We start from the raw sequence: 24,355 nt of genomic DNA on the forward strand, positions 1-24,355 counted from the left end.
CCCCTTCGTGCTGATTGGACAATAGCTCCAAGGCGCGGCGTTCGATTGGCCTCCCGCGCAGACTGCTAGGATTGGCTCAGGTTTTGTTCCCGGCTCCTCCTCCTCCTCCCGCCTCAAGGCACAACACGCCAGCGCGAGGGCCCAGACGTCAATCAATAGACCTGTGTCCTGTTGATTGGATATACCCTCCCCTTTCTCCTAAACCAATTGGCAGGGAGGAGGAGCTAGGCTAATCAGGGGAGGGAAGTCGTCCGTCAAGCTTAGAGCCATTTTTAATTGGTTGGGAGGGAATATTCTATTCTGAAGCCATTGGTTGGTCCTGGAAGTGGGTAGGGAAAGTGAAGGAAGGGAGTCAGAGTGGGAGTTAAAGACCGCGTACCTAATGTGAGACAGGTGCTTTCAAAGCTGAAGTCATCTGCCAATCAAAACACTCCTGGGCCAAGGGGGAGGAGCTGAACAGGAGGCTCCACCTCTTTTCCCTCGTTGGTCCTGACTGTTATCATTCAGACCAGTTTGTCCAATAGTATAGCGAGTGGGCAGTACCCACTCTTAGGCGTGTGAAACAGGGCGTAGCAGGCAGGCCTGGGAACCGGGCGCATCCTTCTGCATCCCTGGCCTACGGCCAGACAGGCTAGTCCCTGTCTTTCAGCAACAGAATCTTTCTCCAAGTGCGTGTGTTTGGCGCGTCTCTAAGACTCAGTCCTTGATGAAGAAAGCACAAAATAATGCCCCAAGTTACCGGCACCATGTATAACTGAATTAGTTCGGAAGCGTCACGGAGGCACGAAGTTTTTGTCCTGTCTTTGAGGGTTACGTGGCTGTGGGACAGCAACTCTCCTCTGCACCCTCCTTTCCTCGGTGTTGTGAGGATTCTCCAGGAGGTACAGATGAGGTTACGCTTATGCCTATTGGTTTGTTTGTTTGTTTGTTTACGGCAAGGGAGGAAGAGAGGGAGAGAAGCATAGATTTGAGAAACATTAGCTACCTCTCACATGCTCCCAGACCAAAAACCAAACCCGCGACTCACACATGTGCCCTGACTGGGAATCGGAGCTTCGCTTTGGGGGATGATGCCCAACCAATTGAGCCACCCTGGTCAGGGCATGCCTATTGGTTCTTAAGATCTCGGTTCTATGATCTTCTCTTGGGAGGAAAACTTCCCTGACATCCCATATTGAGTGCTCGTGTGATCCCTGTTCATTCGGATTGTTTGCATGTCTGCCTTCATTTTCGTAATTATTCAGTTCCCCAGGAAGCACTGAGTAACCCTCTGCTGAATGAATTAAAGAATGCAAGGAATGACTGTGGTAAAGACTTGCTAAGCACTGCTGTTTTTGTGAACCTTGTGAGTCACACCCATCAAGATAGGAAGCCAGATTTGCCCATCCTCTCTAGGTGGAGGAAAGTCAGATAAATGCACAGGAGAACTGATCAGAATCACTTATGACAGGGAGAAAAGGCGGCTTGTAAAAATGCAGTGATCTTAGGTCCACATCAGCCCCCAGAGATCTGTACTTTTACAAACTTCCTGGATGATCCCTGTGCTCATCAGAGTTTTGAGTTTTGATGTGGAGCTTTGCTGTTTAAAGTGTGGTCCCTGGACGGGGCAGTCTTTCAGACTTCTCAGAAATCACTTAAGGGTTGGTTAAAATGCAGATTCTGATCCAGGAGGTCCCAGATTCCGCTTTTCTAACAAGTTCCCAGGTGACCAGAGAGGGTCTACAGTTCATGCGTTGTGTAGCAAGGATCCAGAGCCAGAGCAGTTTCTCAAACTTGCCTGCACCCTAGAATAGCACCTGGGTGGCTTTTTTAAAAATCCAAACATTCAAGCCTCACCATAGACCAGTGGGGCGAGGAACATCTGGGCTCAGTTGGTTGGGTGTCACTCCACCAAGCAGAAGGTCTCTGGTTGGATTCCTGATCAGGGCACAGCCCGGGTTGTGAGTGCAGTCCCCCGCTGGGGCAAGTACAAGAGGCAACCAATCGATGTCTGTCACATGTCAATGTTTCTCTCCCTCTCTTTCTCCCTCCCATCCCATCTCGCTAAAAACAAAGTCTTTTTAAAAATCTGGTGATCAGAACTGCATAGCAGTAATTTAAAAAACTTCTGAAAGGATTCCAACATGCAGCTAACCTGATTTTTTAGAGCACTGGTTCTCAGAGTAATTTTTAGAGCTGTAGTTCTCCGAGTGTGTGGTCCCTGGATTAGCAGCATAAACATCAGCAGAGACCTTGCTGGAAATGTATCTTTGAGCCCACCATGAACTAATTGAATCAGAAACTCTGCAGCCCATTTTAACAAACATCCCAGGTAGCTCTGAAACACATTAAGCTTCAAGGATCTTTGTTGCAAGTGTACACAGCATGGCAGGGTCAGGTGACTCAGATGCTTTCCTGAAACACACCCGCCTCCAAATCCCATTAGAGTCACTCTGGCCAGGGGAGATGGGATTCTGAAGGGCTGTGCACTGAGGGACAGAGGGCCCTTCCCTGCAGAGCCCTAAGCAGAGACCAGCAAAGGTTATCTGTGTCACACAAGACTTACCTAAAGGCTCAAGGATAAACTTGGGGAGTTAGGTGACCTGGGGTAACTTGGCCATTAGAAGGAGCTCCCAGGTGTGCAGTCTCTGCTGTGTGGGAGGAAACATTCAGAGATCTCCCAAGGTCCAGAGACAGAGCCTTGGGCTGTTGGAGGGACTGGGGTCTGGGGACACATAAGGAGCTGTGGGGGGCGGGGCAGGGCGGGGTAGCCTGGAGAAGAACAGAGAGGGAGATCTCAGACTAGGCCCAGAAACCAGACACCCAGAAGACTGCTCTGGAGACATTTGGAGATGGGCAGACACAGGAGGTAGCACCTTCTGCAGGGCTGATGCCTGCCCATGAATTCACCTCCTGCGCAATGTGGAGGCTCAAGACGACCCACCCAAGATGTGCCTCGATGGCATCAACCCAGACCCTGCAGGCACAAGAGAAATTTCTGCCCCCTTCCCTTAACTATCTAGAGGAATTTGAATTAGGGGCTGTGCCAATAATAAGAGATTTTAAGAGATCATGTATTAAGCTTGGTGATTTCCTCTTACTAATCTCTCATGTCTATTGGACCAACCGAAAGAACACTGAGAGTGGAGGACAGTTTCTTTCTCTGTGGCAGTAACTAGGAGGGGCACTGACCTCGCAGGGGAGGGACCTGGGCCTCCTCCTTGGTGCCACTGTGCAGCCGGCTCAGGGCACAGAGCAGACTCGGCTGCAGGCGGCACTCCCGCGGAATCAGCCCTTGCAGGGTAAGCGAGGCCTCAGGCCCCTGCCTGGATGCCCAAGCCACCTCCTGGCCCGCACAGCCCTTCCCCACCTGTCTGCAGTCCACAAGGCTCCTCAGCCTGCTCCTTTCACCCGAAGTGGGGGGGGGGGGGCCCTCTCACGTACCTGGTGACTTGAGCTTGGCACAGCGGGGGGCCGCTCCCAGTAAACACTGGATGAAACAACAGTGCCCAGTCACTGCGCCAAGGGCCAGCCCAATGCTGAGTGCCTCCTGGGCACCTCTGGAAAGAGGCGGCCAGCTGCCCACGATGTCGCGACCACCCAGGTCCACCCACACGGAAGGCTGGGGTTTCAGCAGACACGCTGCTTGGGTGTAAAATGCCGGAGGTTCCCCAGGGGTGTGGGGCAGGCACGGTGCTCCTCCTCCTGGGATCCTGCGATGACAGAGCCCAAGCTCTGACTCCTGCAGTCGCCCAGCTGCTGGACAAACAATCACTCCCCAGGGACAATCCTGACAATGTGCTTTTAATCACACTTTTCCCAAAAGTATCTCCTTTCCTAATTAAAATAAAAAAAGACGAGATGTGGGGAAGTCGGGTTCTGCCCCTGAATGAGGTGGCAATCTCAGTGCACGGGGGCGGGGGGCTCCTCTGGGCCTCCTCGGACAGTTCTGGCGCCAGCCGATGGCGGGGTGGCTCTCCCTGCTGGAGCCTCCCAGCCCTGACCCTGGACCCCTTCGGATGCACATGGCCTGTGTCCTTGCAGTGGGTGGCCACCCAGGGTACGGCCCCTCAGGTGGACATGATGCCATTCTTCTCGCTCTTGACCTTGAGGAACTCGGCCATGCTGGAGAAGTACTTCTGGTTGGCCTCGGCTACCTTCTTCTCGGCTGCCTGTGGGTTCACAATCTCCAGGCCCTGGGCAGGTGAGGAAGACAGGCAATGGGGGTGGGGCGGTGACGGCCTGGCGCCCGACACCACCCACCCACAGCCCTGTGTGAGCAGGCAAAGCAGCCAGACCCCAGGGAGCAGAAGGGGCTCCCCCCGGTACCTGGAGCGGGGTGAAGGCCACGCTGGAGGCGGTCCCCGAGGAACGATCACGAATGGTGGACTTCCCGCCATACACCACGCTCTGCTTCTGCAGGGTCCGCTGTGGAGGGGAGGGGAGGTCCTGGCTGTGACCTGGGCTCTTCTCCCACGCCTGCCTCACCCCGCCCACCCCCAACGCAGGCCCAGCCGAACCTGCAGCGTCTTGGAGATCCTGGCTTTAGTGGCCTCGTTCACCTGCGTCTGCCGTACACGCCCACTGCCCGACTTGCCCAAGTGGCCCAGGCTGAAGCCCAGGTCCTCCTGGTAGGCGTCTTCCTCAATCTGCGGGAGGAGGCGGCGTCCTGGAGTTAATTACCCCTCGATCAGCTGGAAGCCCAGGTGTCCTCCTGATCAGCCAATCCTGTGGGCAGCCGTTCAGGCACCTACTGCCCCTACAACCTGGGGCCCCGAGTGCGGAGAGCCTTGCTGAGGCCCCAGGAGAACTGGGGGCTCGGCCAGTAGCTGGGTCCCGTTACTGCTCGCCAAGCTGATTGGGGGGGGGGATGCGTGCGTGTGTGTGTGTGTGTGTGTGAGTGATAGAGAGAGAGAGAGAGAGAGAGAGAGAGAGAGTGTGTGTGTGTGTGTGTGTGTGAGATAGAGAGAGAGAGAGAGAGAGAGAGAGAGTGTGTGTGTGTGTGTGTAGTTCCTGTGGGACCAGGAGGATGCTTGGAAGGCATGTAAGGCAGGATGTGGGAAGGGGAGCAGGGAGGAGCGAGCTAGGAGGCCTGCAGTGCCCAGACCAGGAGCCTGGGTAGATGGAGAGCCTCGGCGTGAGGAGTCGGAGCTGAGGTTTGTACAGAGCCCTCTGGGGCTGAATAGATGAAGTGGGGAGAGACCAGGGTGAGGGGACCAGGGAGGAGGCTGGGGTGGTGCTCCAGATCTAAGCGGGGCTGGGGCCACAGGGCAAGTGGGGAGAAATGCAGCAGGGGACAGGGCAGGGTGGGGAGGGGGCCCCGGGGCCCCACCTCTCCAAAGCTCATGCGGTTGGCCTGCTTCCGGATCTCCGTCAGCCCCAGCCGCTCCTTCATCTTTCGGTACCTGGGGACAGGGCAGAGGGGTCAGCCTGGAGAGGGCGAGCCTCCTCCCTCCCCGCCCTGCCTGGCCACCCCCAGCGCCCACCTGCGGCCTCCTCGCTTCTTGCGCTGCCCATCAAGGGGCGCAGGCAGCGGTTTCACCTGCTTCACAGGGGGCGGCTCCTGCCACTTGTCGAACTTGCGCTCGATCTCGTCCTTGAGTTCATAGCCCACCTGAGCGGGATACAGGGAGGCGCTGCAGCTGCTCTGTAGGCTCAGCCACGACTGGCTCTCTGGGGTGAGGCTCTAACTCCGGCCCAGCGAACCCCAGGCTGTCCTCTGAACGCTGCACCCACAGGCAGCTGTCTCCTCCACACTGATGCGAGCAGCCCCTGCTCCCCACCTCCCGCCTTCTCTGCAGGTTAGCAAGTGGGGGCTTCCCAGGAGCCAATCAGCCTCTATTCCATTTCTCCCTCACTCCACAAATCCCACGGGGCTCTTCTTCAGCAAAGACTCCAAATCAGCCCCTTTTCAGCACGTCCACTGAAGCCGAGCTCCCACGGTGCACACGGAGCGTGGTCTGTCCCGGCCTGCCAGCCTCCTCTCCCAGCCTGGCTGCACTCTGGCCTCAGGGCCTTTGCACAGACTGTGCCCCCGTACCCACAAGATTTGCGAGTCTCTGCTAACTTCACCCAGGTCTCCGTGAAACCCTCAGCTCCCTGAGGCCCACCTCCCTGGCCACCCAGCGCCCTTTACTTCTCCTAGCACTGACTGGGCGCCATTGGACACACCACAGATTTACCTGCCATCCCCTCAGCCTGCCCCCAACCAGCGTGCGAATGCCACCGAGGCAGGGCTTTTGTCTGTGTAGGCTCACCCTGCACCCCCAGCCTCCAGAGCAGGGCGGAAGCGGGAGACAGTAAGAGAGAGAGAGGGAAGAAAATCTCTCTCCTCACACGGAACAGTCTGCCTCGAAGACAGGGGTTAACTGAATAGTTACTGCGTGGTGACAGGTGGCAGTAGGGCGAAAGATCCCAGTAGAGCGGGCAGAAAAATGCCCCCCACCCCCAAAGGGGTCCACACACGAATCTCTCTGGTCCCTGTATGTCACGTGACATGACAAAAAGGACTTGCAGATGTGGTCAGGGTGAGGTCTTGAGATTGGGGGCGGGGGGAGGAGCCTAGTGTCGCCACTGGATCCCTAGGAGGCAGAGGGGATGTGAAAACGGGAGCAGAGGCGGAGATGGGGGCTGCTGCGCTGCGGCTCTGAGGACGGGGAGAGGGACCACGCAACAAGGGCCGCCACTGGCCTCTAAAAGCGGGTGAGGGGACAGGGACCAAGCCTCCCCTGGAGCCCCCAAAAGGAACGAACTCTGCGAACACCTTGGCTTTAACCCAGTTAAGCCCATTTTGGACTCTGACCTGTGGGACTACAAGATACTAAACCCATGTTGTGTTAAACCACTATGTCTGTGGTCACTTGTTAAGAGCAGTGGGGACAGGAAGCGGGGGGAGGGGACGGTGACCTCTGACAGGATGATCGCTCTCCCTGAACGGACTGCCAGGCCCCATACACAGGCGCCGCCGCCCCTCACCTTGCCCTCCGTGCTCTCATGGAAACTGTCCACGCGGGCGGCCAGCGTGCACTTGGCGGCCACCAGGCGGGCCGCTTTCCGCCGGAGATCCTGAAAGAATGGGAAACCGAGGTCGAGTCAAGGTGAGGGTTCGATGAGACCACTGGGTTCCCGAAACGCTAGCCACCGGGGTCCAATTTCTGCCTGTCAGCATTTACTGTAACAGCGGGTTATAGTAACAAAGTAACATCGTCAATGTTTTCTTCCAGCCTCCTTTTAAAAAGCTTAATCTGGTTTGTGTAGACTGTACTGCTACCGACAGCAAATTGTCAAATATCAAAAAATAAGTCTGTTATGACTAAAGTACAACATATGCAAGCTTATCACTGGGAATCATGTTGGGTGCCATGAAAGGAAAGGTGGCCCATGTTTCAGGAAACGCCAAGACAGTACATGTAAAACCTGTCCCCACAGGTCTCAAATAACAGCAATTACAAACATAATGAAGTCAGCCCTGGCTGGTGTGGCTCAGTGGATTAAGCGCTGGCCTGCGAACCAAAGACTCACCAATTTGATTCCCAGTCAGGGCACACACCTGAGTTGCAGGCCAGGTCCCCAGCAGGGGGCGCGTGAGAGGCAACCACACAGGATGTTTCTCTTCCTTTCTCCCTCCCTCCCCCCTCTCTAAAAATAAATAAATAGATTTTTTTAATTGTTTAAAAAAATAGAAAAAATAATAATAAAATTAGCAGCAGCTATGTGTAGTGAAAAACCCAGCCTGCCCCTAAGGGGTCTGGCCCTGGCCAGACAACAACCTTGTAATTCAGGGGGCGTCTTTTGGTCCTGGGAATAGGTGGAGACAGGGATCAGCCACCCTGCGTAGCCAAGTCCCAGGCAGGGAACTGAACGCTGAGGCCCGGCTGGGTGGTGGTGTCTGTGCCCGCTGGCGCACACTGGTGCTGGGAAAGGAACGTGCTCTGACCACGGGCAGGACGCCCGGAAGCACCGCAGAGGGCCCTCCTGGGCCCTGCCCCTCGCGCTTCTCCCCTCGGCTGACACTGCCCCGCCCTCTCCTGGGATAACCGTGACCCTGAGTGGGTCAGCTCTCACGAGTTCTCAGAGTCCTCCTTGTGGGTCACTGAGCACGAGGATGGCTTGGGGGATCCTCAGGCTTACAAGGTAATGCTCCTTGTCACTTCTCAGGTGCGAGGCCTGACCTGGCTGAGTCCCCATTACGACCTGAAGCAGGCTCTGCTGTTCTTATTTTACAGGTGGAAAGACTGGGGCACAGTGCTCACGCCTCTTGTGCGAGGACACCTAACTGGCAAGTGGCACTGCCGGAACCCCAACCCCCATGTATCTGCTCCAGCGACCCTGTCCCCCAGCTCCCTGACCGCGGCCGTGGTCAGCTGGTGGGAACGTGCTCAGGCTGACAGGGCCACCCCCTTCTGGCGCCGTGGGGGGCTCACCGGGGGCAGGGACTGCACGATGTCGCTGTGGTAGATGTAGCCAGTGTGGGGCAGCACAGATGTGGACGAGAAGCCGGACAGCGTCTTGCGCTGGGCCCCCAGCAGCATGATGTTGCAGGCGGGCATCTTGGAGAGGTTGGTCAGGCCACCGGCCACCCCTGCAGTGGGAGGGAGTCGGGGGAGGAGGTGAGAGGCAGCGGGGGCATCTGTCCGCCAGCTCACCTGTGTGCCACGCCTTTACCGAGCGCCTGGTTGGATCCGTGGCGGCCCTGCCAGGGAGGGCCCGCCTCATTTCAGAGGGGCAATGTGGAGGAGGCTCAGGGAGGTGAAGCAACTCGCCAGAGGGAGCACAGCGAGCACATGGCCCACCAGGAACCTGACCCGAGTCTGCGAAGCAGCACGGCCCACCCTGGGGAGGCCGGCCACGGGGCCTGGGGGCGCGGCACTGGGGGTTCCCCTGGGCTGGTTCGCAGGTGCAAGGAGGGGAGAGGGCTGTAGGGAGGGAACCACTTCTACCAGTGACAGGGCCTGCTATGAGCCAGGGTTAGGGAAATTGTTTCCCCAATCAATTAGGGACATTGATTCATCGACCAAAGGGATCCTTAAACTGCGCCTCCCACACCGCGTGCTAACCCGTGCGGGACCAGAGCCGCCCCAGAGATGTCCCTCAGTCTCCAGAACCTGCGACCCTGGCGCCATTCACGGCCAAAGGGACGTTGCAGATTTTCCTGGTGAACCCGGGCTCAAAGCAACCACACAGGGCACTGAGAAGTGGAAGAGAAAGGCGGAGACGTGAGAGCAGCCTGAACAGGGAGGAAGGGCCCGAGTGAGGGGACACAGGTGCCTCCAGAAGCTGGAAAGGGCCGGGAGACGGGTCCTCCCCGACTGTCCATAAAGGGGTGCGGCCCTGCCCGCACCTTGGCCTTAAGCCCAGGGAGGCCCTGGTGGACTCCTGTTGCCCAGACCATGAGGTGATAGATTATATTGTGTAAGGAGCTCAGGTTGTGGTCATTTGTTGCACAGGGAACCAGCGAACCCTCAGTCACCCCTGGGGAAACTGAGGCAGGTGACGTCACCTGCCTGAGGATGCGAGGTCGGTGAGGGGGAGCAGGGCCCGCACCGAGTGTATGATGTCCTGAAACCACTGCTCCCTTCTACTGTGCAACTCTGTACCCCTGCCCCTAAGGCGGCCCCCGAACACCCTGAGCTGGCCTTTCCCCAACCCCGCACCTCCGCAGGGAAGTATCTAGAGACGGGGCCTCCGAAGAGGTGATTAAAAGGACACGGTCGCACAGGACTGGCCCTAGTTCAGTGTGGCTGCTGCCCTTGTAAGAGACTAGGACACGGACAGCCACAGAGAACGGCCCTGTGAGGACACGGGGAGGAGATGGCACCTCCGTCCTCAGGAGGAACCGGCCCCGCCCACGCCTGGATCTCAGGCCTCCGGCCTCCGGGACTGGGAGACAGTGAGTCTCAGCTGCTGAAGCCTTTGGGACGGCAGCCCAGGCCGGCGAGTGCAGCTGCTTCCCCAAACCCCCCAGCAAGTGCTGCTGCCTAAAGGGCAGGAACGGCAGGGTGAGGGCGGCAGGGACCCATCCCTCAGTGGGGACGCGCTGCCCGGACCAGCGTCCCCGTCTTGCAGAGGACACTGAGGCCCCTCTCGCGGCCCCGGGCTCACCCATGATCTTGGCGGCCGTGGACGCCCCGATGATGATGGAGAGGTTGGGCGCGATGAAGGACATGCGGGACTCCACGTACTCGTAAATGCGGTGCTTGGAGGCGTTCAGCTCCAGGGCCATGTCGCAGGCCTCCTCCAGCCGCTCCAGCTCCTCCTCCGACAGCTGTTGCCTGGGGGGGGGGGGGGGGGGCGGGGAGACGTGGCTGGGACGGACCGGCCCCTCCTGGGCTCCCTGTCTGACTGCTGTGGGAGCCACCGTCCCCCAGCCGTGTGCACAGGAGTGCACGCGTGCACACATGCAGGCGTGTGCAGCCTCAGGACAATCGCCTTCCGCCGCAGAGCCTGGCCCCTGCCTGAGGCTGAGCCCCCACCTCCAGGAAGCCGCAGACCCAGTCCGGGAGGCACCCCTCTGGTGCCCGACACTCGTCCTTTGGCCTTTGACCTGTGCAGGTACCTTCTTCCTCCCAGAGCTCTGAGAGGGCAGGGCCATGTCCCTGTCACTGAATTCTGTAACTGGGTCAGGGACTGTGCCAACGTTTGTTCATAGAACAGAATGACACCCCGCGGGAGGTCTCTACCCCGCAGGACTCTGTGTGGTGGTTTAAACACAGCTCCTTCTCTCAGGCACAGCGCAGGTGCCAATGAAGGAGCCAGAACAAAGTCCTGGCTTTCACTCCTGATTACAGCTCACCCCCTGCCTCACCCCTCAAGACTACAGGCTCCTGGGGGGCAGGCTGGCTCCTCACTAAGTGGGGACCCCCGAGCCCAGCTGGGTGCCCAGGTGGCAGGTTCCACCTGTTAGAACGCGTGTGGAACTGAAATAAATGGCCCTCCTGAGCCCGACACCCGTGCCGCGGGGACCCCGAGATCGCTGTCTGTGGTCCCCGCGAGGTACGCACCCCTGGGTGGTGGAGGCGGTCACGCTGACAACCATGATGGTGGCGTTGGTCAGGATCTGCTGCAGGTTCTCGTTGTTCTTGCACTTGTCCAGGCTGTTGCCCAGCTCCTGGGGGTGAGGAAGCAGCGCGGGGACGGCGCGGAGACTCAGGCAGGCCCCCGACCTGCCTGCTCCTGCACCCGCTCGGGTCTCCCCGGGGGGCGCTGGGAGAGCGGGGGCCTGCCTGCAGGGTGCTTCTCCTGCCCCACCAGCCCCGAGAGGGTCAGCACCGCCGGCCCTGCATGGTTGATCCGGAAACGGACCAGAGCCACTGGCCACCAGGGAGGCCCCGCAGTCCAGTCAACTCAGAGCACAAATCTGACCCATCACCTCCCTGCACAGACGTCCTGGACGCCACCCTTGACTCTGGACACGTGTGGGAGCCTCCTTGCTGGTGTCCCTGCCTTCAATGGCACCCGACCCTCCCCCCCGGGGCTTAGAGGTCAGGTGTGATCCGACCCCATGACCTTCGCCTCCCTGCTTCCAGCTCCTCGCTCCCTGAGCCCACCAGGGCCCGTTACTCTCCGGCGTCTGGCCACTGAACACTTGCTCCTCCCGAGTCGCCCCCATCAGATCCTGACACAACCTGCTCCCTCCGCCACAGCGGGAGTGGGGCCCTGCCTCATCTCCCTCCCCTGCTGCCTCTCCTTCCCACCCCTCTCAGGAGGTCCAGGGAGCGGAGGGTGGGGCGGAGGAGCCGTGGGAAATGCCCTTTCCAGGCTTCGCCCCTCACACACGGGGCAGCTGGCAGCAGCTGGGCCACCTGTGACCCTCTCCAGACCTCAGAGGGCGAGAGCAGCAGCTGGGGCCTCCGACCTTACTCACTGCAGCCTGTTCACCTGCTTCCTGTGCTCATCCATCTCAGGCCAAAGCTGAGCGAGGGGAGCCTTTCCTGACCCAGGGTTCAAGGAGGGGGACCTGCCTCCCCTTCACACAGGTGGCTGTTGAGAAGCCGGGGTCCCCCCGAACCCCCACCCCTCTCCTTACCTTGACCGTGCGGATGTAATCCAGCGCATTGGGGACCAGCGACTCCAGTTCGGGGAACCGCTTCGAGTACTTATCCCGGATGAACTTATGGATAATGTCTGAGGTGGGCAGGGACGGGAGGCATCTGATGAGGGGACAGGCAGACCTCTGCTGGCTGCGTCCCACATCCATTTCCCTTCTTCCTACTGACTCCCCGAGCTTTAACTCAGCGCAAGGACACCCAAAATAAAGGCCACATTTCTGGCTCCCTCACTGCAAGGCAGGCTGAAACGAGTTCTGATCTGCAAGTGATACAGGCAACTTCCAGGTCACCCCTAAAAGAAGACAGCTGCGCCCTCTCCTCTCCCCCATTTTGCTGGTGGGGATGTGGAGGTGATGGCTGGAAGTGGGCAGTCACTCTGTGCCATGGCAGATCAACAAGACAAAAAAAGAACGGGCACCAGAGGCTGCTCCCCCAGGGCACCCGCCTGGACTGTTCATTTGGACTTGCGCGTGAGAGGAAAACCCACATCCTTCACAGCAACGGAAGCTGGATTCAAGCTAAACCGAGGGGCTCGGAGGCGGGGCCCTGGGAAAGGCCAGCCCGGGCCCCTGCCTGTCCCTCCCACACTCACTCAGCTCGTTCTCAATCTCCACGGTCAGGTTGTTGGCGTCCACGATGACCCGGTATTCGGGAGCTGCCTCCACCGGTCCCATCACTGTGAGGATGAGAAACAGCCTGGTGGGCTGCCCCATGCTTGAGGCTCTGCACACGCAGCCCCCTTTCCCTGGACACATGCCCCCAGCCATTGGCCTGGCGTGTGCATTCAGGCGTCAACACCCAATCCAGGTATCAGATCTTCCCTGACCCCTGAGGCAGGGTCAGCTGGCCCTCCCGTGGCTCCAGAGTGTCCCCAGCCCCAGCAGGCACTACCCACCAGTAGCTGTCTAGGACCTGGCCTGTCGGACCTCGGCGGGCCCCTCTGGGTGCCCAGCACCCATGTGCCTGACCCTGAGCTGCCTCAGGAAGACCTTACAGAGAGGAAAGAGTGAGTCTCCCTGAAACTCTGCTCTGACACGACCACCCCTTTGCCCGACAGCCTCCGCGGCTCCCCGCGGCCACCGAATTCCAGAGAGCCCCGCCCTGACAGGGAGAATTGGGGTGCAACAGGATCGCCCTCGGAGAGCTGGTCTGGATGGCCCAGCGCTCCCCAAAGCTGGGAGCGAGAAGGGGTTTTACGCGACACTTTAGTCTTGTGTACATTTGTGGTTATGTCCTATTTACCAAAATAGACCGGTTTTCTACTCACAGTAGCAAACTTTTCCTTCCAGTATAAATTTAATGAGAAAAATATGTTGATTTCAAGAAAATGTGAAATAGGGGGTTAAGTGGCTGGGTAAAAAAGGTGAAGGGATTAAGGTGTACAAACTGGTAGTTACAAAATAGTCACAGGGACGTAAAGTGCAGCATAGGGAACAGTCAGTATTACTGCAATAAATAGTGTGGTGGCAGATGGGTGCGGGAAATAGCGGGGGGATCACTTCATAAATTACCCAAATGTCTAATCAATACGTTGTACACCTGACACTAATATAACATCATTATGGTAACTGTAACTGAAGGAAATAAAACAGCAAAATTGGATGCTAAAAAAAAAAAAACACACAATGTGAAATAAAATAGGCACATGGCAAAACCCCTGTAACTGGTCACGTGAACCCACGTAGAAACCTTGATAGCCGTCCTAGGCAACTGGTGGGCACTCCGCACGGAGCGAGAGCTTTGGAAGTGTCAGCTTTAAAACGCAGTGTCTTTTTAGGAGGCAAGGGGCCTGGGATGGGACGGAAGAAAAGACGACGCCTCTGCAAAAGGCTGAGAGTGAGACAGACCCAACTTTCAAAACCACAAGCAGCAAAAGGGGCCCAGGGGCCTTCAGGAGACCAGGCAGGGGGGTGAGGCAGAGCGGGCGGAGAAGCTACCTTCTGAAGCCTTGGCTTGCTTGCTGATATACTCCTCAATCTTCATCATGATCTCGGCAAACTGGGGAGGAGAGGCGAGTCAGAGCCCAGGACGGCTGGGGAAGAGCCGCGCGCACCCCGCCCCTCCGGCACCCCCATTTCCAGCCTGCCCACCATCTTGCTGTCCCACAGCTTGGCGATGCTCTTGACCGAATCCCCGGAAAGATCCAACTGTGTCTCCTCCTGCACATCCTCGATCGCCGGCTCCTCTTCTTCCTCCCCATAGCTTCCTCCTTCCTCCTCTTCCGCCGCCTCCTCGAGGTCGGCCAGGAGCTCGTCTGCCAGAGACATTCCGAGGCCTGTCGGGGCTGGAGAGCAGGGTTCCCCCTCATTACCAGGAGGGGCTTCCCCCACAGAAGGCCCTGGTCCGTCCTCGTCAATCCCACTAGCACACAGCCTCCGCAAGGACAGGCCTTCTCATTTGCGTTGTTCTCCCTCTCTCAACTGTGCCTAGCGTGTAGTAAGTGCTCAATAAACACCTACCGAATGAAGCCATGAACAAGCCTTCTGGGACCCAGATAACCTCCAGCCACAACTCACACCACCTACCCTCTCACTCACTTCACTGATGGCCCACATGCTACCCCCTTGCTAAGGCTTAATTAAAAGATACATCCTTCCCATGATAAGATGCAATCGCTCTCTCTCTCTCTTTTTCTCTTTTTTGCCTACAACAGAGCTCCCCGCCAATTGTTGGGCCCCATTGTGGTGACAGATTTCCTAAAATATTGATCTGCTCAGCCTCCAGGGCAACCAGACAGTCCTCCTCCGTCCAGGATGCCCAGGCTGATCACCTCTGGCCACAGGCGGCCTCCTCAACGACCCCAGGTGCTGTACAAATATTAGCATTTTCTGTGAGTCCCATGAAGAGGAAAAGGCTGAGCAGCACTGCTTACTCGACAAGGTATGACCCCCACCACTCTGTCCCTCCACTGCTTTTGCTTTTCCCTCATCCGATGATATGTTTTTATTGATTTTAGAGAGCGAGGAAGGCGAGGAGAAGGGAGAGAGATGTGAAAGAGAAACACTGATCAGTTGTCTCCCATACGTGCCCCAGCCAGGGATCAAACCCACAACCCAGGAACATGCCCTGACCAGGGACTGAACCCACAATTTTTGGTGCACAGGATGACACACCAACCAGTTGAGCCACTTGGCTAAGGCTGCTTTTTTTCTCTTCTTCTTTTTTTAATAAGCAATCTTTCCCTCTTCCTGTCCCTTTCCTCTCTCCATAAATCCATTCCCCTTCCTCATTCGCTCCGCTTCACACCACCCTCCTCTAACATGAAAACAGTAGCTGCAAACTCCAACGCTCAGAGGCTAAGTGGGTGTCCAGTGAGTGGGGCAACCTGGGGGTTGAGCGATAGGGACGCGTGGGGCCTGTAGAACCAGAGACCTCATGCCTGATGGACAGGCACAGCTGATGCTCAGCTTCAGACACACCAGTGGCAACACGGGCTCTGTGTTGCCAGGTTTTCTAATTTTTTTTCAAGAGAAGCAAGAAATTCAAAAATTTTATGTGGAATCTCCCAGTCTGAAACGTTTTTTATTATTTAAATAGATAACTTAGGTAAAAACAATAAAATATAGAAAACCACCACCACCATGGCACACACAGGCCACACTAAACAGACTGAGGTGGCCCTTGAGCTGCTGGTTTAAGACCTCAGGATGTGCAGATGTGTCTGTGAGATCAGTCTCTCCTCTTATATCCTCTCCACGACATACTGTGTTCCTTTTATACTCACTTCTCTTTATAAGACACCGCGTTTCCTCCTAAATGCTAAATGCCCCTTTATAACCTCACACATGCCTTTCTCCAGAGCTCCCCTCACTCACTTTTTGTAAGAGGAAATCTTCCTTTCTGTGTAGAATGCAACCCCCTCCCCCTATACCTCAAGTGCCCCTTCATATCCTCTTTCCTCTGTTCCCAGGGGGGCGGGGGGAACCGTAAGCAAACCTAGGGACCATGCCAGTCTGCTCACTGCTCTATCCCCACCATCGAGCACTGAGTAGGCATTCAAGAAATATTTGGTAAATGAAGCCCTGGCTACTGTGGCCCAGTGGATTGAGTCCCTGCCTGTGAACGAAAGGGTGGCTGGTTCAATTCCCAGTCACGGCACATGCCTGGGTTGTGGGCCGGGTCCCCCAGTGGGGGACGTGTGAGAGGCAACCACTCATTGATGTTTCTCTCTCTCCCTTCCCCTCTCTCTAAAAATAAATAAATAAAATCTTTTAAAAAAGGAAATATTTGGTAAATGAATAAACAATTTTATTTAATACTTATACCAACCACATTATGGTCTGTTTTCTCCAGGTCTCTGACTGTATTATTTTTGTGTTCCTCTGATAGGGTCATAAATATTATGTCTTGCGACGTGGCTCTTCTGTGACCCCCTCCACCCGACTAGATCCCATCCCGCTGTTATACATCTATGAGCTCCTCAGTTTGTCTCAACACTTAAGAGTCTCTAAATTTCTATCTTTCTGTTTAATGCCCACCTTCTCCATTGAGCTAACGACAGGGGCCTCCCTGACAATAGGGGCCGTTTTATTCATTGTTCACTAGCCTCAGTGCCCTGTGCAGCACCTGCCACGGAGTAGGTACAACAAGGACGTCGTTTGATTCCAGCCAACCTCCACCACCATCTCCCTTGCCCACGAGTCCTCGTCACATTTCCTCAGCTTACCAACCTCTTCCCCTCACTTTTTAAGGACTCAGTCCCCTCCTCAGCCTCCAGTTCTCATCTTATATTTCAGTTCTCTGACCCACGCACCCCACTCTTGGTGACACGGCCCGCATGCCCTGCGGGTGCCCTGTGGGGCCTCCCACATATGGGATTAAGTCATTACTCGACAATCAGTCTTCCCAAGTAAAGCGTTCTAAGAGGCAGGGGACATTTTGGCTCCTGCCATACTCCCCACCCCGGAGTCCTAACGGTGTGGGAGCACATGAGACTTTTGGATGGTCAATCTAGTAAGACCGCCTTTGTCCTCGCTCCGGTCCAACCCTCAGACAGAGGAATCCAGTCTCCCACCCTCGCCTCGGCCACATCACACTCACCACCTCCCTCCTCGCACCTCCGTTTCCACGAACGTAGCTTCCAACCGCGGTCGGCGCTTACTTATGACGTCTCGCCCTCGCGCCTCGGCCGAGGCAAAGCTACGCTCTGATTGGTCCCCGCCCCGCTCTGACCGTGTTTGGAACAAAAACTTTATTAGCACCAGCCGCTAGGCGGAGAAGGGGTGAGCACGACGCGAGGCGAGGCGAGGGATTTTGCCGGCTCCCGGCCCTCCGAGGACTGAGCCTCCTAAGTGGAGAGTCGCCGTGGTCGGACGACACGGTGTGAAGACAATAAAGACGGAGACAGAGCAGACGACTGGTGGCGGGGTTAGACGAGAAAGCAAGGCCTTGCCGCAGGGACTCGGGGTCGGGGAGGGGCGGGGGCGCGTAGGGAGGAAAGCCGGAAATAGGGAACTACCACTCCCAGGAGGCCTAGCGGCTGAGTCCCGGAAGCTTGGCTGTGAAGCCTGATGGGGCGGGTAGTTTTGCGAACTTTTTAACCTAAAGGTTTGAGAGGTTGGAAGTTCTGAGTCCTCGGGCGGCGACAGCGAGGGCGAGATGGAGCTGGAGCAGAGAGAAGGGTAAGTGGCTTGAAGGAAAATTGCCAATCCCAAAAGACACTGCGCTTGCAAAATGTGCAACTGTCCGCGCTTTACTCTGAGGGCTGATGGGGATTGTAGTTCGTGCAACGGCTTTGGGTTAGGGACTGGGGTCTGTACTTGGTGAGCATCCTCGGGGAGGAGGCTAGGGTTCTAGAGGTTGGAGACCTGGACTCCTGGATCTCAGTGAGGGATTCGGGCTTCGAACTTCCTTGGATCCTCAGAAGGAAGACTCAGGGATCTAAACTCCCAGATCCTGGGAGGAGGTGGTCGGGACTTGAACTATGGATCCTGCAAAGGGAGGCCTGGGGGCCTGGCCTCTCGGGTTGTAGGCAGGAGGGGCCGGGCGCCAGAGGTTCAAGGTCCCTGAGACTCCTGATTCTACAGGACCATGGCAGCAGTGGGCTTCGAAGAGTTCTCAGCGCCGCCAGGCTCGGAGCTGGCGCTGCCTCCGCTGTTTGGTGGTCACATCCTGGAGAGCGAGCTTGAGACAGAAGTAGAGTTCGTATCTGGGGGTCTGGGCAACTCGAGCCTTCGTGAGAGAGATGAAGAGGAAGAGGCAGCCCGGGGCCAGCAACGGCGCCAGCGGGAACTCAATCGCAGGAAGTACCAGGCGCTAGGTCGGCGTTGCCGGGAGATCGAGCAGGTAGGTGAGTGCGGATTCCGTGTCGGGGTCCCCTGGCCTAAGTTATCACCCCTTTCCAGGTACTGTCCACATGCACAGCCTTCCTTGCCCAGCAGGATAAATTTTTCATTCATTATTCATTGATTGCGCACCTGTTATGCATCTGGCACTGTGTAAGGTACCCGGAGTGCTGTCTCCTCTAGGAGCTTCCCTGGCAGCCCAGACCAGCTCGCTGATGTCTCGCCGGTGCCTCTCCTGCCCCCCACCGATCACAGGTCGAAGCTCAAGCTCTTCAGGTCTCTCATACCCCTGGCATCAGTCGCCCTTCACTCCTATCTATTCTATCATTGAATCTGTCTGGGTCCTTTCCCCTTCACCCTCATGGCCCCTTCCCCAGGCTCAGGTTCTCGCCACTGAATCGCTGCATTAGCTCTGGAGTGAAAATGGGAATGAAGCAGTGGGCAGGCCCACAAACACACTAACATCAGGGCATGAGATTTGGATTTTTTTTTTTTTTTTACAGTGGGGGTGGCTAGTGAAAAGTTTCAGATGGGGGAGAGACAGTGGCTGGCTGTTGGAAAGACTGAATTTGGTTGTGTGTGTTTGCTGTAACCGAGCATCACAAAGTGGCTGACTACGTAGCAGAAATGTACTGCCTCTCGGTTCTGGAGGCTGGAAGTCATCAGGGTCGGTCCCCCGAGGCTGTGAGGGAGAGCTGCTCCGCACCTTGCTCCTGGGGTCCCGTGGTCCACTGGGCGTCTTTGGGGTCCCCAGGCTTGCAGCTCTCTGGCTTCATTTTCCTGTGGCATTCTTCCTGCACGTGCAGCCTGTGCCCCACGTACCCCTTTTTATACGGATGCCAGTTATTGGATTGGGGTCCACCATAACGACCTCATTTAATTCAGGAGAAGAGCACGTCTGAGGCCCCCTGCAGGACAGGAGGAGGATGTGCAGGGGGTTGCGGCAGTAGCGTGGAGGCCAGCGTGAGGGGAGGGGAGGAAAGGGACAAGGGAGAGGAGCAGGGACGGCATGAATAGATGAAGGAGCAGGCGCAGGAAGTGCAGCCCCTTAGGGACCAAAGACTACCGTTGAGCCCTCTCCTTGGTCCGCAGAAGGGGCTCCACTCACCCTCGTGGAATGGGGGCCAGCTGACCTGTGCACTCCCACTTCCCCGCAGGTGAACGAGCGGGTCCTGAACAGGCTCCATCAGGTACAGAGGATAACGCGGAGGCTCCAGCAGGAGCGGAGGTAATCCCTTTGCAGGCCTGCTCTGGCCAGCGTGCCTCTGCCCCCAAACCTCATTTCCACATGCTTCTCCTCATTTCTTCACCTTTCCTGCCTGCCTAGCTGGCCATCTGGGGCCAGGAGGAGGCGAGGGAGAGGGAGGGGGTAGGGCCTGAGGACCAGGAGTGGGATTGGGTCTTGCAGGGAAGAGCTGGCTGGGCCTGGGGGGAGCGCGTGTACGCCCTCTGAGTGGTGGCTGCAGCGAACAAAGGGGCCGTGGCCCTAACAGACCCAGACACAGATTCAAGCACTGTGTTGCCATGGGACTCTGAGCAAGCAACACATCCTCTCAGAGCCCCCGTTTTTTGACAACTAAGGGTGACGCAAAAGTCACGCCAAAGCCACGAGGCTGCTGAGGAGTAAACAGGCGCTCACAGGATGAGCTCAACTCAGAGCCTCCCGCCTTGGGTCACCATGATCAGGACGGGTGTGAACTCGGAGGCCAACCTGCTGCTCTCTGTCTCCCCTGGGGACAATGGGGAGAATGTGCCTTATGCTGAAGGGTTTCATGGCGAGTAATCAAACCAGAGACAGAAAGGAGAATGGTGGTTGCTGGGGGCAGCGGACTGGGAAGCTCTTGTTTAACTCTGGACAGAGTTTCACTTCGGAAAGATGGAGCTCTGGAGACGGACCGTGCTGTCGGTTGCACAGCAGTGCGAATGTTACCTAATGCCACTGCACTGTACCCTTAAAAATGGGTAAATCAGTAAATTTTATATCTTACAATTTTTTAAAATAAGTCACTTTTTTCCAAGAGCAAAATAATAGAAAAACGTATGACAGGCCAAGTCACTGCTCTGCTCAAAACCCTGCAGGGGACCCACCTGACATCCTTCCCGCAGCCAACCAGGCCGTAATCAGATGGCCCGTCCCAGGGCCTCCCCGGCCACCTCAGGGCCTTCGCACTTGCTGCCCCTACCCACCCCAGACACATTCTTCTGCCACTCGCTCGCCTGCCCACAGAGGCCTCCCCGCCGTCCTTTACAGGTTCCACTCAGGTGCTACCCACCCTCTTCCCTACTTTCTGACCTATTCTGATTTGCTGGCTCACAGGTAGCATTTAGTCAATTAGCGCTTAAACAAACAAACAAACAAACCCCAAGAGCATTTACAAGAAGGTCAGGGAAAGGAGAAGGTAGAGTTGATAAGAGGCGTCGTGCACACTCCTCTCCCTGGACTTTGTTATTAATGAGAATAACTTAGCCTTGAACGTTGGCTGAGCCAGCATCCCACCGAGTGCTCTAGAGACCACATCTGGTTGTGGCCCTCTCACAGCAGCGCCCCCAGTCGGGGTGGTCATCTCCCGAAGACGAAGCAGGAAACTGAGGTGCAGAGGTCACCTCGACGTGCCCGAAGTCCCCCAGAGTGGTCAGGGGCTTGGCACCCAGATGTCTTGGACTCTGGAGCTCCAAACCTTCCAGGTCGAGGACCCTTGGCTGTAGAGGGAGTCGGAGCTGGGCTGTTGGGTGCCCCTTTCCCCGACTGCCAGGAAATGAAGGTGTCCTCTGGCGGCTTCTCTCTGGGCGCAGGTTCCTCATGAGAGTGCTGGACTCCTACGGCGACGACTACCGCGCCAGCCAGTTCACCATCATGCTGGAGGTGAGCGCGGGGTCGCGGGGGCCTGGCTGAGCCGGGGGTCCAGGACAGCCTTCACCTGCCTCCTGTCTCCCCACCAGGATGAGGGCAGCCAGGGCACAGATGCGCCCACCCCAGGCAATGCTGAGAACGAGCCTCCGGAGAAAGAGGGGCTGTCTCCGCCCAGAAGGACGCCGGCACCCCCAGAACCCAGCAGCCCGGCCCCCGGTGAGGGGCCCAGTGGGCGGAAGAGGCGGCGAGCACCCCGGGAAGGACGCCGAGCGGGAGTCCCACTGACTCCAGAACTGGCCCCAGTGCAGGTGGGAGGCCTGGAGCCCCGGGGCCGGGCGAGCAGGGGCCAGAGCTGTGGGCTTCCCAGCTGGCGTCTGGCTGGGAGAACTGGAGAGAGGGCCTGAAGTGGGGTTGGAGGGTTGAGGCTATCGGGGGGAAGGACGAGAGTTGGAAAAAGTCGGGAAGGCTTGGGTGGAAAGGAGGAAGCCCCGGAGGAGGCTGTGGGGAGGAGGAGGAGGAGGAGGGTCTGGAGACTGGACACTGGAGAATCTGGAGACCAAGTGGACCCAGGAACACTGGGGACCTTCTGGGGCGCACAGAGGAAAGCAGGAATGCTGGGGCTGGAGGGCCGCCTCCACACGCCAGGCCGCCTCACACCTCCCTTTCCTCCCCCAGATAAAGGTTGAGGAAGACTTTGGCTTCGAAGCGGACGAAGCCCTGGACTCAAGTTGGGTTTCCCGGGGGCCAGACAAACTGCTGCCCTACCCCACCCTAGCCAGTCCCCCCTTTGATTGAACTGCCACCCCCTGCCCCGCCAATAAACTGACCCCACTCTCCCTGGCCACTGTCCGCCCTCCCACCTGTGATCACACTCTCGACTCGGGTCAGTTTTCACATTTTTATTGTGGGCCATAGGGGAGGGGGATGTCCTCCCGGTCAGTGGAGGTATTCACAGCTTCTTCAGCCACTCCAGGCTTGGGCCCTGGGGGTCCTGGGGGTGGCTGGGCACGTCAGGCATGTTCCCATCATCTCGGACGGGCACTGGAGGACAGGACGGGGGGCCACTGAGACCAGCAGATCTCCAGGGGCCCCAGAGAAGGCTGGTCTGTCACTTTTATGTACAAAGAGAGCGATACAACACCCACTCACCTGGGTAGTTGTAGGGAGTGACCTGGTTGATCATGGCCGCGTACTTGGTGTAGGGGCTGAATAAAGGCAGGGTTATAGCTGTGGAGAGACAAGGGTGAGGCCCAGGGAAGGCGGCGGGGGCAGAGGCTGAACCTTGGCAAAGGGGAGGCTGAGTGCATGGTGGGGGAGGGGAGCAGGAGGTCCTGCACCTCCAGGAGGCTTCCTCTGCTTTGCAAAGCCCCTTGGCACCCCAGGATCCCATTTATCAGAAAGGTTTATAATCTTTTTTTCTTTTTTTGAGGCAAGCTTGGTAGCCAACACTTAGAAATATGTGGGACCTAGGGGGCACTGAACACACGGGTGGGGAGTGTCTTTGGGAATGTTCTAGGGAAATCATGACCAAATCAAGGAAGAGGGCTTGGACAAGGAGCAGTCTATCTAGGATGGGAGCCAGGAGTCCTGGGGGCGGGGCAGGGCATATAAAGGAATGTTCTAGGCCAGCACTCTTAGAAATACAAGAGCCACACATAGAATTCTACATTTCCTAATGGCCACATTACAGTCAAAACATACCAGTTAATTTTTACAATGTATTTAACCTGGTGTATCCAAAGCATTGTTTCAACATACCATGACAAAAATGGAGCCATTTTATATAATTTGTCACATTAAGTCTTTGAAGTCCAGTATATACTGTACGTTGGGTAGAACACTGAGCATTTCAAGTGCTCCGTGGCCAATGTGGCCTATGGGAGAACTATCTCCTAAGGACCTTACCCAACGACCCGCAGACGGGAAGTGTTGACAAGACCTGGGACTTGTTAGAAATGCAGTAAGCCCTATTGAATCAGAGCCTGCATTTTAACAGCAGCCCCCCCACCCCCCGCACACACCAAGTGACCCCAATGCACATTTAAGTATGAGTAACCCTGTCCTAGAGCAGAGACTCTCAATCATGTCGCATATTAATTACTGGGGAGATTGTGATGGCGAAAGTGGGAAGGATTCGGACATTTATCATTGTTATTTATCGCTTAAGTGTTTTTAATGTACAGCCAGGGCTGAGTTCCTCTCCTAGAGGGGCACTATGAACCACCTGGGGTGGGGAGGAAAGGGGTTGGTGAAGGGGTCATAATATTAGGGCTGGGGGTAAGCCTGGGGACATCGTGGGGGTGTTGACACAGAACGTAGGGGTCGGTCAGGGGGCCTTCGGGGTAAAGAGGAACGCCAGTGGGGGTAGACGGGACCTTTGCGGCGGGTGGGGAAGGTAAAGCTGGGACACCGACTGGGCTAATATGCACGTTCCCGTTCACGCACCGAGGCCGGCGATGGTGAAGGACGCGACCAGCACCGGCTCCTTGGCCCAAGCGTTCTTGATAAAGGAGGCGAATCCTGCGGGGGTGGGCAGGGAGGGTCATTCCTGCAGGATTTGCCCCTGGTGACCTCTAACCCTCTGGCGCCACCCCCTCCCGCAGGAGCCTCCTCGTGACCTCGGCGCCCCCCTCCACAGGCCCCAACGCTGCCGCCTCCACGGGGGCATCGCCGCACCCTAGCCCCGCACTGCCCGGTTTCATCCCGCGCCCCGCGCGCCGCTGGCGCCCGAACTTACTCCCGGCCATCTTGGTCTCGGCGGCGGCGGCGGCGGCGGCGGCGGCGGGCCGGCGCCGAGGACGCGGGGCACCCTGGGTATTGTGGTTCCCGCGCCGAGGCTCCGCCGAGTCCGCGCGAGCACTGGAGCAGAATCGCAGTCTCACGCGGAGTCGAAGACGCGAAGCATTCTGGGAATCGTGGTCCCTGCACGCTTACAGCTGACTCTGCGCGTGCGCACTCGCGCAGAACCGAAGCCCTTGGAAGTGGCAGGCCAAAAGGCAGCGTTCCTGGTTTCAGGGCAAGCGTGCCGCCCTGTGCTCTCTCAGCCTAGAAATCGCTCTAGAGGAGTAATTTCTACTGCCTAGTCCTCCTGCTGCAACTCAGTTAAGGCGGAATGCAATAGTCTTCATTTCATAGTTTACCTATGAAAGCCTATTTTACAGATGGGGAAACGGAAGCTGGGAGAGTACGAATGG

General features: G+C 57.2%; 3 protein-coding genes across 4 annotated transcripts; 1 reads left to right on the forward strand and 2 right to left on the reverse strand.

The window, feature by feature from the left end:
• Nucleotides 1–3,692: 3,692 nt before the first annotated feature.
• On the reverse strand, nt 3,693–17,125 carry PRPF31 (pre-mRNA processing factor 31). Of its 2 annotated transcripts, none has more exons than XM_054587203.1 (14): nt 17,067–17,125; nt 14,117–14,310; nt 13,964–14,024; nt 12,619–12,702; nt 12,005–12,102; nt 10,980–11,086; nt 10,081–10,250; nt 8,403–8,560; nt 6,955–7,044; nt 5,466–5,593; nt 5,312–5,384; nt 4,500–4,628; nt 4,309–4,407; nt 3,693–4,175 (listed from the first exon to the last, which is right to left on the reverse strand). In XM_054587203.1, exons 2-14 carry the CDS (start codon nt 14,291–14,293, stop codon nt 4,050–4,052), a joined length of 1,500 nt encoding a protein of 499 aa, XP_054443178.1. In that variant the 5' UTR covers nt 14,294–14,310; nt 17,067–17,125; the 3' UTR covers nt 3,693–4,049. The 2 variants fall into 2 exon arrangements, with proteins under 2 accessions (XP_054443178.1, XP_054443179.1); XM_054587204.1 differs by having other exon boundaries at nt 17,084–17,116.
• A 100-nt stretch (nt 17,126–17,225) lies between these two features.
• TFPT (TCF3 fusion partner) lies at nt 17,226–21,985 on the forward strand. The gene is made up of 6 exons (XM_054587243.1): nt 17,226–17,647; nt 18,053–18,311; nt 19,468–19,538; nt 21,104–21,173; nt 21,251–21,469; nt 21,837–21,985. Exons 1-6 carry the CDS (start codon nt 17,625–17,627, stop codon nt 21,954–21,956), a joined length of 762 nt encoding a protein of 253 aa, XP_054443218.1. The 5' UTR covers nt 17,226–17,624; the 3' UTR covers nt 21,957–21,985.
• A 61-nt stretch (nt 21,986–22,046) lies between these two features.
• Nucleotides 22,047–23,961, reverse strand: NDUFA3 (NADH:ubiquinone oxidoreductase subunit A3). Its single transcript, XM_054587244.1, has 4 exons — nt 23,899–23,961; nt 23,607–23,681; nt 22,311–22,388; nt 22,047–22,202 (listed from the first exon to the last, which is right to left on the reverse strand). The coding sequence occupies exons 1-4, from the start codon at nt 23,906–23,908 to the stop codon at nt 22,111–22,113; spliced, it is 255 nt and encodes an 84-aa protein (XP_054443219.1). The 5' UTR covers nt 23,909–23,961; the 3' UTR covers nt 22,047–22,110.
• Between the last annotated feature and the right edge of the window lie 394 nt (nt 23,962–24,355).

Source organism: Pteronotus mesoamericanus, unplaced genomic scaffold (genome assembly GCF_021234165.1).
Source record: "Pteronotus mesoamericanus isolate MK-2021 breed Mesoamerican mustached bat unplaced genomic scaffold, CSHL_Meso_final scaffold_1135, whole genome shotgun sequence".
In the NCBI taxonomy this organism is placed as follows: Eukaryota; Metazoa; Chordata; class Mammalia; order Chiroptera; family Mormoopidae; genus Pteronotus; species Pteronotus mesoamericanus.